This window comes from Prosopis cineraria, unplaced genomic scaffold (genome assembly GCF_029017545.1).
Source record: "Prosopis cineraria cultivar Desert tree isolate PC_DT_omini unplaced genomic scaffold, ASM2901754v1 PC13, whole genome shotgun sequence".
NCBI classification, from domain to species: domain Eukaryota; kingdom Viridiplantae; phylum Streptophyta; class Magnoliopsida; order Fabales; family Fabaceae; genus Prosopis; species Prosopis cineraria.
Genome location: NW_026555344.1, coordinates 236,855 through 248,233, shown reverse-complemented (window position 1 = coordinate 248,233; position 11,379 = coordinate 236,855). Strand labels below are relative to the sequence as shown.

Sequence of the window (11,379 nt, the reverse complement as noted above, 5' to 3'; positions counted from 1 at the left end):
GAGTTCAGGACAATAATAAAACACCATATTTAAAATTTTAAGGTTCAAATTTATAGGTTATTTTTTATTATATATTAATTATTAAGTTTAATTTTATATCATGTGAGACTTTGCACACCGAATTAAGCAACCATGTCCTTGTATACTAGTTATTTGTTTTCCTCCATGGATGTTTTATATAATAAGTTGATGCGGTAATTTTTTCGGTGACGTTGATATTTTATGCCGACGTAATAAACAAAGACATTGTATGTATAATTATGTATTACTATTATATAATTTTCAAATCAAATCAAAATATGAAACAATTATTTGAATGATAATTAAACGAAGGTATATCTGTTATTTGGAATGGATGGAGTAATAACTATAGACAATCTAACGCTATGGTATGAAAGTATGCGTTGTCGTGTTGAAAGAAATTCTCTAGCTTTTGGTCGTGATATCAAAGACGATGGAATTAAGGAGGCCATTCAAAGCATGGGAGCGCTGAAATCTCCTGAACCTTATGGCTTTGGAGCTATCTTGTATCAAAGTCAATTGGAACAAGTGGGAGACTAGGTGACATCCCCAGGCAATTCAGGAAATAAATAGTACTTTTATTGTTCTTATTCCAAAAACATCTCCTCTTGCAATGGTACGTGACTTGAGACCTATAAATTTATGCAATGTTATTTTTAAGACAATTATTAAAGTGATTACTTATAGGATGAAGGCTTTTCTCCCTAGTATTATATTTCATAACCAGTGCAACTTTGTTCTGGAACAGCATCTCTTTGACAATATTATTGCAGTCCGAGAGGTTATTCATTCTATGAAATCCATGTAGGATAAGTATGGCTTTACAGCTATAAAAATTGACTTGGAGAAGACTTACAATAGACTTAATTAGGATTTTTTATCTGACTGCATGGACCATCTCAAGTGTCCTGCTCATATTATTGATGTTATTATTCAGAGTATATCTTCATCTACGATGCAACTTCTCTAGAATGGTAGAAAATCTGAGGCATTCTTATCATCTAAAGGAGTTTGACATTGCATTATTCCTCAATTGAATCTACAACCATTTAAAAAAGTCATTTGCATTATATATTCAAGGAACATGATAACAAATTGATCCACTGATTAAGATGCATGCATATGTTTTTGTTTATACATAGATGTTAGTCAATATATGCTACAGAAAGCTTCTTTAATAATGCTGTATATATTTACATGTTCGCAACCCATGAGTATTTGTTCATAAAAAACTCAATTCACATGCAGTGAAGATTTAATGACATGCCACGAGGAGTTCATTTTACAATTATAAACAATTTTACAAAGCACTTAGATTTTTCAAACTTAATTTTATTCATTATAGATAGACAAAATGTTAGATAAGTGTGACAGTCAGAAATGCATAAGTTTCAAGAGAAAAACTAAAAAACAAACTCAAGTTTTGTACTCTACTTAATGACATAAGGAAAAGGTTGAAGACCACCGTTTGTTGCAATGCTCCACAGCATCTTGGAGGATAATCTTCCCTTGCTTGTCTATATAGTAGAATCCACCCAAGAAGAACCTCCCATTTAATGCCTACAAACATCCACCAGAATAGAAGCTTTTTCACCCGATTGATCTGATCTGAATTGGTTTGCGTAAGACCATCTGAGCCTAAGCTATTCTCCTAAACTAGAGTCCGATGTTGCTTTATTTCCCATTCTAACATTTAGAGCTGGAGTGAAAACCTCATACCGTCACAGTCGCACTCAACTTTTCCTCCTTGATCGTTTCTTTGGTTCTTCAATTAGAGATTGTCTCTCTAATTCGATCTCTATTCATGCTATGCCAAACGTCTGATAATGCTTAGATAGTAGTGTCAAAAAAGAGTTCTTTAAGAGAAGAGTTGTACATTTATGGTGACGCACAATCGCATGTGAAGAGATGAGAGATCCAAGTTGTAACTTGCGTTAGCGGTTGGAAATCGTCTTCAATTTATTGTATTGTATTTTCTCAATAATAAAGAGTATTTTGGTCCATTCATCTCATCATTTTTTAAATATTAAAATGAGTTTGGTTCTTCAATTGCATTTGGTTTTTAGGCATAATTTTCCTTCCAATCAAGTTTTTTTCACCAATTTTCTCAATAATTTTTTACTTTAAAATTTTTTTCACAAACAATTTTTAAAGACTTAAAAAAAATTATTACATTTCACAAATTTTCATCATCATTTTTCATATTTTAAGAAAGCCTTCTGTTATTTTCCCAGTATATTATATTGTGATGATTAGTTTCGAAGTAACCCAACAAGGGATAACCAAAATCATGTCTCCTCCGCCTATATGCCCCGCTCAACCTCTCCCGCCAACATCTCATGCCAGTTTCCTTTTCCGCTACCGGAAAGTTCCACCCCCGGCGTGTATTAGCAATACCGGTGAACGGATACGAACGCTATGCGTAACTTCGCCTGCTGATGAAAGAAGTAGGAAAACTACACGACCGAGCTCAGACGACTACCACGCTACCCTCAGAGCTCTCAACTCTAAAGGTCGTTTCCCCAGAAAATCCCTCGGCCAGGTTCTCTCATTCCTAAATTTGCTTGTTTCTTGGAATTATCCGGGCTTTATTTTCTTAATAATGTGCGTAGTTTCATGAAATGTTTGAGGACGACCTTCATTCGGGTATTTTATCGAACACAGGCTAGGTATGGTGATGGGTGCTTGGTGTTAGTTGCAAGTGGCTTCTCAAGTTTGTTCTTTGTTTTCCCTCGCAGCATTACATGTTGAACTCTGATATCAACGAGCAGCTGGCCAGAGCGGCTGGTGTTAAAGAAGGCGACCTGGTGTTGGAAATTGGGCCAGGAACGGGTTCTTTGACTAATGTTCTTTTAAACGCTGGTGCATTTGTGCTTGCTGTTGAAAAGGTTAGCTTCCGCTTTTCACTATGGAATTTTTCTTCTAGACAAAAACGCTTTCTGCCTTTCTCCAATCTGCTAATTTCTTCATAATGTGCCTATTTGGAGAGGCATTCGTGAAAAACATGTCTTTGATTGTGTTTGTTTTGTTACATAAATCTTTATTGCGTTCATGTTATTCGTCTCAGCATAGGTTATGTCTATGCTTCATACTACGTAGAAACATTTACTTTTGCTGTTTTTCTTCGTTCCTAAACGCTTTCTCATCAATGGCAATTGAAATTTTCTGATAACATTTTTTTTTCCCCAACTTATGAGCAAGTTAGGGTAAAGTCGTTTTTTGCTTTATTTTACTTGTGATCAAAATTTATAATTCTGTACTCCTGTTGGGATTCAGGATAAACACATGGCTGATCTCGTGAGTAAAAGGTTTGCGGGCACAGAAAAGTTGAAGGTACAGCTCAGGGAGACACTTTCAATTTTATATTCTATGTCAACAATCTATTTTTTTTTTTTTCATGTGATACAAATCAATTTTTTATTTTCAGTCTACTGGCCTGCCTTGCGTATGGTTTCTATGTTAAACTTTAAACCATCAAGGACCTTGTTGGGTTTTTTTTTGGCCAAACCTTGTTCGATGTATTGATTCTGAATAATGCTGATATAGTAATACCTGTAGGTTTTGACAGAGGATGCTGTTAAATGCCATGTCCGCTCTCATATACTGTCATTGTTTGGCAGCATAAGGCAAATGGATCCAGAAACCAGACATGCAAAAGTAAGGATGACACTTCTCAATGCATAAACAGAGGAATGCGTGGTCTATCTTTTTGCTAAATGCTAATGTAGTTTGTTCAGAGAACTGTATATGTACTAGTAATGGAGGAAGAGCTAGTTTTGGGAAATGGTGGACAAAGCATTTCTGATCTGATCTGATGCAGTTATCTTCATTTTCAATGTTTCTATTGGCAATATATTGTGTCCGATGAAATATCCAGTTTAACCAAAATTCTAATACGATGAACATGCTAGCCCTATGTGATAGAAGAAATATGCTTTGTAGATTGTATATGTTCTATGAGCAATCTTTTAATTTAAAAAATTTAATATTCCTTTTTGGCCGTACTTATAACCATGTTATTATAGAAATTTGCTTAGGCTTGTTATCTACAGTTAAATGGAGTACGCTTGAATTAAGTATGAAGATCAAACATAATGCTTTCTTTTTTGCCCATATATGTATTTGATTTACAGTGTGACACTCATTTTTGTCATTCCATTTTGCATAGGCTTGTTATTAGTGATTCTCTGTATGATATACATCATAGCTGGATGAAGTGATGTATTGAATTGGTGATCCTTAGGATGGCTAGAAATTCCTTTATTGCAAACTTCAACATTTTGCTCTGGCAGTAAACTATCTGGGACTGTGAGAAAATGTATTATTTCCTTTCTAACTTGTTCAGTAATTTGTCATGGGTATTCTTGCAGGTGGTTTCCAACCTTCCCTTTAATGTAAGTACAGACGTGATCAAGCTGCTTCTTCCAATGGGTGATATCATCTCAGAACTGGTTCTATTACTCCAAGTTAGCATTGATAGCTTTCTCATTTATATGTTTTGTTGTAAATTTTTATTTCAGAAATGTCTTTCTACTCATCTAGTGCTTCTATAGATATGTTATATTAGACATACAAATTATTCATGGACCTGTATCTAACAGCCCTTTCTATAGTTCCTCTTTGATAAAGTATCAAAGCATTCATAACCACTAGTGTTCATTCCTTCTGGTCTCCATGTGCCACAACTCAATTTATCTCAATACTGAGTAACAACGCTTGTGCTTTGTGTATACTTCCAGCCTTAAGAGCTTTTTTGTTTGAAGGAATGTGCTATATATGAGAATCATTCCTTGACCGACACTAAGGGATTGCATTTTTAGGATAACTGGTCTATAAAATGTTAATAAATTTAACTTTCCAAGATACATTTTCTCATTTGTCTCCATTTTTCATTCTTTTTTCTTCTGTCCCCCACGATAACCTTTGCTTTCTGATATTCTCATCCCAATTCACCATGCCCTTGCCACCCCTGACTTGATCCCAAAGCTCAAGGATATCTTATATTCTATTGCCAGGTTGAAGAATCGTTAACTTATTATAATGGGAGGAAAATATTGCAGAAACCTAAAGTTATTCACAAACTCATTCTCAAAAGGTAGTTACATCAGGCAGGAACTAGAGTGATGAACATAGTCTTTTTCTTTTAGCTAAATTTTTGAGAAATTTAGATATGAGCACTCTGGGTGTTAGAGATATCTAATGATTTTTTTCTTTCTTTCTTTTTCTTTTTTTGGGGAAGATTTAACCAAACGGCGTTAGATTATGGAAGCCCCCCATAATGTAAAAACAAAAAGGGACTCATAAATATAATTACAATTTGACTGAATATCTATGCAGGAGGAGACAGCTTTGCGCTTGGTAGAATCATCTCTGAGGACCTCTGAGTATCGCCCCATCAATATTTTTGTTAACTTCTACTCAGGTACGTCTGTAGTAATTAAATAAATTATGTTATAGTATTGGTGAAAAGATTCTATCTTTGTAAAATGAAGCACCGTAAGTTTTATGCTGTCCAGCATATTCTTGTGTTTAATTTGAAGATGCATTATAATTTATTACCCTGGCTTCTACAATGCATTGTAATCAAGAAAATGCTAGTAAATGGGTTTTTTTTTTTGGGAAAAAGGGGGCGGGGGGAATTGGTTTTAGGGTGGGGCAAATGTGATGAATGATATTTTCGACTGGTTAATTGTTGATAGAGTCTAATGGTCGTTTATTTTATTTAGCTAACATCATTTAGTAGGATAAGACTTCTTGTTTTTATTAGAACAGGACCGCTCTTTTACATTCCTGCTCCATTTATTTGGGCACCCGAGAGCTTTGGTTCTCTCATACGCAAAATAGTCATGTGCACCTCATGTTATAAAGTAGACCTTCTAGAGTCATGCAACCATGTAATCGTGTAATTTGTCAGTTTTTTCCTTGTGCATTTTCTTCTTTATGCAATGTTACAGTTTTTTCTATTTCATTAGGAAGAAAAAAGAAAACGCATGATCGCATGACTGCATGACTCCAAAGAGTCTATTTATCACCGGTGATCGGTTTTTGAGAGAAAAAAAGAAGTGGGGGTGGATCGCTGAACGTGAGGACTTTACCATTGTGCCCGTGAGAGAAACCAAGCTGGAACTATGTCCCAAGCTTGAAAAAAGAACGAAGCAAATGTGATGTCGAGGATGACTATTATGTTTACATTTGGCTGGTGTTACGAATTTTCATTACTTATTTTCAAAGTCATGCATTTGAAGTTTAAACTCAATTTTTATAGTATAAATGTGTAATATTTAATATATATATATATATATATATTTGTGTGTGTGTGTGTGTGTGTATTAAAATAAAATTAATTTATTTATATTTATGATATTACCTGAATCAAGTGTCAGATTGAATTGAACCAATTGACCTGTCGCTTAATAGCTTCTCTGATTCAACGTCTAATCTAGTTTTAGAAACATCCATGCAGTCAAAATTCTTCATGGATTGCTTATATGTCAAGCTGAACTGTGAGAATTTGATTAATTTGATGCTAAAGCTGTTGTTTCTCAATTTTCTTTGCAGGCCCAGAATACAAATTGAAAGTCCCCAGGACAAATTTTTTTCCCCAGCCAAATGTAAGCAAGTGATTATAGTCCACAAATTACAAATATGACTACTATGTGGTGTTGATGCCCAGTATCGTCTTAATCCATGCGGGCAAATAGACTTTTTATTTAGATCTTCTCCTTCTGGTCAAACCCGGCCAGTCCTCCTTATTGATTCAGCGAGTCCTTCAAATATTAGTAGACCCCTTGCTTGTCTGTATGATACTCTTTGAAATAAGTGATATAACAAGTGCCGTCATGAGAAAAAATTACAAGAAAGTGATTGCTAGTGATTAAAGTAAAAACCATGTTTATTGCTAGCTAGAAAATAAAACCTAAACAATACTTTGTCAACCCAGAACCTATAGTATATCATGATCGTAGGAGTTAGTCCTTGTTGAGACTACTAGTTTAAAACAACCTGTTGTCCGTTGGCGACGTCTATCATGGAAGAAATTGCCTGCTGTTTTATAGGGTTTCTGAACGCGGTTCATTTGAAGCTGTTGCAGAGTGGCAGTGTAACTTGCATTTCCTTATGAAGTTGATAGCACAATTTCTGGGTTGGACTATGAATCATTCCTTTTTTGTTTGAGTAGGTTGACGCAGCCATTGTCACATTCAAGCTGAAGCAAGCAAGAGAATATCCCCAAGTTTCTTCCACCAAAAGCTTCTTCTCAATGGTAGCTCTTCAACAAACAACCATCCACTGAGCTTCTATGAATTTTCATCTTAATCTATTAGGCTTATTCTGAGCTGATAAGATCAAAATGTTCGTCTCCTTATGTTCTACTTCTGCTACTGCATATCAAGTTATTGTTATATACTTTTCTTCACCTTTTAAATGACATTACTAATTTCTGTATGTTTGTAGGTTAACTCAGCATTCAATGGGAAACGCAAAATGCTGCGGAAATCGCTTCAGCACATATGTACGTCCACAGAGATCGAAGAAGCTTTGAAAAGGATGGATCTTCCAACAACTGTGAGTGATCAACTCCATTGTTCTTAAAAAACGCTCATTAGTTCTGATATAGTTTTTAATGATTCTGCTTTTCTTGCTTGTACCTTTATTTACAGTCAAGACCTGAAGAACTCGCACTGGGTGATTTTGTGAAGTTGCATGACTTGATTGTAAAAGGATAGCATTCTAGATTTGCTTTTAAGAACCTTGCAGAAGGCCTAAGAGTTTCATATATAAGTAAGGCCTCTTCTCATCCACAAAGATGTGCAGGTTTGTGCCCATGAACTTGTGTAAACCGTAGACTCTTCTTGGTTTTCACCTCTAGACTACACTACATATAGTGGCTTAATAAGGGCTACTTTGTTGCAACATATTTTAAAGTTGAAACCGGGTAGTGAACTGTGAGACAGAGCGCAATGACATCTCCAGTTCAGGGATGAATAAGAAAATTAGATAAGGAACCCTTTTTTTTTTTGAAGTATAATAGTGGCATGCTCACAGCTGAAGCAGAAATGCAGTTTCAAACCATATATCTAATCGTATTCTTTTTTGTCATTCTCTCACCAAATGCATAATATATGTATAGATATAAAAGATCCCAATTAATGTCAAGTCAGTACATCAAGTGCATCCTATTTGCATTTTGTAATGTTGTAATTTACTGCTAACAAACAGGCAATATATGAAGCTGGAATCAACCTGAACATATTTGAAGAGCAACCTATCCATTCATCCTGATGCCAAAGACTGCACCCTGGAGCTTCCCATTTTAGTAAATCTTGAAAATATTCGTTTCGTCCATCTTGTTCATAAAGGAACCCTTTATGACGGCCTTTCTTCCTTGTTAAACCATCCAGATAATTTGCTTATATTTTTTCTTTGGCCAACAGATAATTTACTTATATGAGATAATCGGTTTTGATATATTGTGTTAAACGAGCATAGTTGCTTTCTTTTTGGTTCTTAAATACGAGGCAGCTGAAGCAACTAAGAGGTACTAAAGAAGGGGACCGGAGGGTTTTGAGCATCGCCTTAAGTCTTCCTTCCGAGGACAGACCAGTAAAAGAACTTAGTTACATAAATTAAAGACCCTTCTCTGTGGATTGAGGAGTGAGATAAATAAATATGTCTTGCGATTAATAAAACTTACGGATTTCATTAAAGAATATGTTGAAGATTGATAAATGAAGCAAGACATTCACAAAATAAAATTAGCTCAGTAGCTCTTCTTGTCAATTAAGCCTATCTGCCTCGTGAGCACTAGAAAATGATGAACAAACCTCTGCCTTCATGCTGAAGAGTAGAAATAAATAGTCTACGTTTCTTCAATCCCCTGTTCTCTTCACCCATGAAACTGGTACACCAAATCCAAAGCCCTCAACCTCATCGCATGCGCATCAAACTCCTTCACTCTGCCAACAAAGCCATCGTCGGACAACCGCCTCTCCTCAGCCACCGCCGCCGTGGATGGCGAAAGCGGCCGCTTGAGCCGCTTGTTCTTTATGAAGCAACCCCGCATCTTGTCCTCGACATTGTCAATTGTGCCCCCGGCAATCTCTCCGCTTGGTTCAGCCTCGTCGTCGTCATCCCCAACCTCCATCGGCTCATTCCCGTCGACATCTTGGTTGACGGCGGAGAGGGGGAAGTCGATTCTGGAGAGGAAATTGGAGAGATTGCGATGGGCAGTGTGAAGGGAAGTGGAGATTTGGAGGAGATGGGTTTGGTGAGTGGTGGAAGGGAGTTGTTTTAACATGAAAGTGGCTTGTTCCAGAGACACAATGAGGTCTGCAAGCGCTGGAGCTTCGGCCGTGAAATCCATAGATTCCTTCATCAAAGTGTTTTCCTCATCAACAGAGAGAATCTCGGCTGGAAAAACACAAGCCGAGATTGTGCTGCTCAATGTGCGTTGCGCGGAGACACATTATTTATGCCATTTTTTATTTTTTATAATAATTTCTGTATTATTTATCAGGACAAAAATTGTTTATTGAAATTATATTAGTTAGAGGAGAGATTGCTAAATGTACACTTCTTTTGTTGTATGAAAATTTAGATTTGAATTAAATACTCTATTTGAATATATAAAATTTTATGAATTTAAATTAAATTCAGCTACATATTTTATTATAACTTTTTTATAATTTAAATTTTTTTTATATCTTAATTATCTAAAATTTCACATATTTAAACCTTCTCTTTTTCTTCAATTTTTACTATCAATGTCTACATTTAAAATTTTTACTATCAATCTTTGTAACAGGTCATTTTCCATTTTTGCCTGTTGCCGGTTAAAAACTTAAAATAAAGTTATTATTTTTAATTTATTTTTATTTTAAATTTCAACTCATATTTTTTAATACTTAAAATTATTTATACTATCAAAATAAAAAATTTTAAATGCATAGATCCTAATGTAAGATTTTAAATTAGAAAAGAGGGGCGCGGGGAATTGCGTCCTAAGAAAGAAGTGAACATAAAAAAAAAAAAAAAAAAAATCTTTCATCCAAAAGTAGATGAAAGTTCAAGAGACCCCTTTTTATGGGGCCAAAAATGACCCGTTACTCCATCCATCATGCGATTTATCTATCTATCTATCTATCTATCTATATATATATATATAACTCAAAAAACAAAAAACAAAAACCCAATAATTGAAAGAAAAAGTAATACTCCCTTCCATCCTTATTATAAAATACTTTTAACTATTTTTAATAAGATAATTAATTTTTTTCTTGATATCATAAAAAAGTGATATACACTAATCAAAAAGGGATAAAATTTAAAAAAATAATTTAATTATTACAAAGTGTCTTATATTTCAGATCAAAAATTATTTTTAAAAGATATCTTATAAATAGAATCGAAAAGAGTAGTAATGAACAATAATAATCACTTGAGCCAAAAAAATCAACAATACAAATATCCATGAACAAAACATAAAACACGTACTCCTTCCACTTTTTAGTATAAGACGTCTTTTTAAAATATTTTTTTGTTACTGTGTGGTATTAATTATATTTTTTTAATATTATTTTTATTTAAACTCATTAATTATGAAAAATAATGTAATCAAAATCTAAAAAACTTTCATTTAAATATAAGTAGATAAAGTTAATAACTTACTTATCTTTCCTTTGTTTTAGTGAGATAATTAGAAATTTATATTAGAGATCAAAGGGCTTTTTTACTAATATATTATAAACAATGAAAGAAATTATCAAAATGCTAAACAGTGAAAAGTATTTATCTAAATATTATACCAAAAATCATTCAAATTAAAAAATGAGTTTGTGGTTGTGAGAAACTTATTCAGGCTAAGAATAATTTTACAATTAAAAATTATTTTTTTATTCAATAAAAAGTGAAATCATTCACTAGGTGAATGATTTCAATTTTTTTAAATTGACATAACATTTTATTAATTGTCAATTGCCAGAATCTCTATTTTCTTTTCTCGCTTTGCTTTTCTGGTGATTTATTTAAGCATGAGATAAATGATCATTTACTATTGCTAATGCTCCTCCAACACTTAATAAATTTAATAAAACATCTAAGTATATGTAATAGTATTGAAAACATACCTGATGATAAATCCAATGCTTTAGTAATGATACTAGATATGCGGTAAGTTTTGTATCTTCTTTTACTAGTATCATCTTCTTTCTTTATATAAAAAAGTGTTATAATCTAATGTTTTATTGTTTAGGCCCCCTAACAAAAAATCTAATGTTTTACTGTTTATTTTAGGCTAACATGGCTGATGAGTTATACAAGCTAACGATTGATTCTTGTTCAAAATACTCTCATGGTGTTAAT

At 33.9% G+C, this 11,379-nt stretch overlaps 2 protein-coding genes across 4 annotated transcripts; one reads left to right on the top strand and one right to left on the bottom strand.

The window, feature by feature from the left end:
- Positions 1 to 2,282: 2,282 nt before the first annotated feature.
- On the top strand, positions 2,283 to 8,487 carry LOC129291388 (ribosomal RNA small subunit methyltransferase, chloroplastic). Of its 3 annotated transcripts, XR_008588672.1 has the most exons (11): positions 2,283 to 2,563; positions 2,760 to 2,909; positions 3,298 to 3,354; positions 3,580 to 3,678; positions 4,392 to 4,487; positions 5,359 to 5,443; positions 6,580 to 6,632; positions 7,199 to 7,282; positions 7,474 to 7,584; positions 7,680 to 7,833; positions 8,239 to 8,487. XR_008588672.1 is itself a non-coding variant. In XM_054928694.1 (10 exons), exons 1-10 carry the CDS (start codon positions 2,312 to 2,314, stop codon positions 7,743 to 7,745), a joined length of 1,053 nt encoding a protein of 350 aa, XP_054784669.1. In that variant the 5' UTR covers positions 2,283 to 2,311; the 3' UTR covers positions 7,746 to 8,118. The 3 variants fall into 3 exon arrangements, 1 of the variants encoding a protein (XP_054784669.1); XM_054928694.1 differs by lacking the exon at positions 8,239 to 8,487 and having other exon boundaries at positions 7,680 to 8,118; XR_008588673.1 differs by lacking the exons at positions 7,680 to 7,833; positions 8,239 to 8,487 and having other exon boundaries at positions 7,199 to 7,371.
- Positions 8,488 to 8,679: 192 nt separating this feature from the next.
- On the bottom strand, positions 8,680 to 9,485 carry LOC129291389 (uncharacterized). The gene has a single exon (XM_054928695.1). The coding sequence runs from the start codon at positions 9,392 to 9,394 to the stop codon at positions 8,906 to 8,908; it is 489 nt and encodes a 162-aa protein (XP_054784670.1). The 5' UTR covers positions 9,395 to 9,485; the 3' UTR covers positions 8,680 to 8,905.
- Positions 9,486 to 11,379: the final 1,894 nt, after the last annotated feature.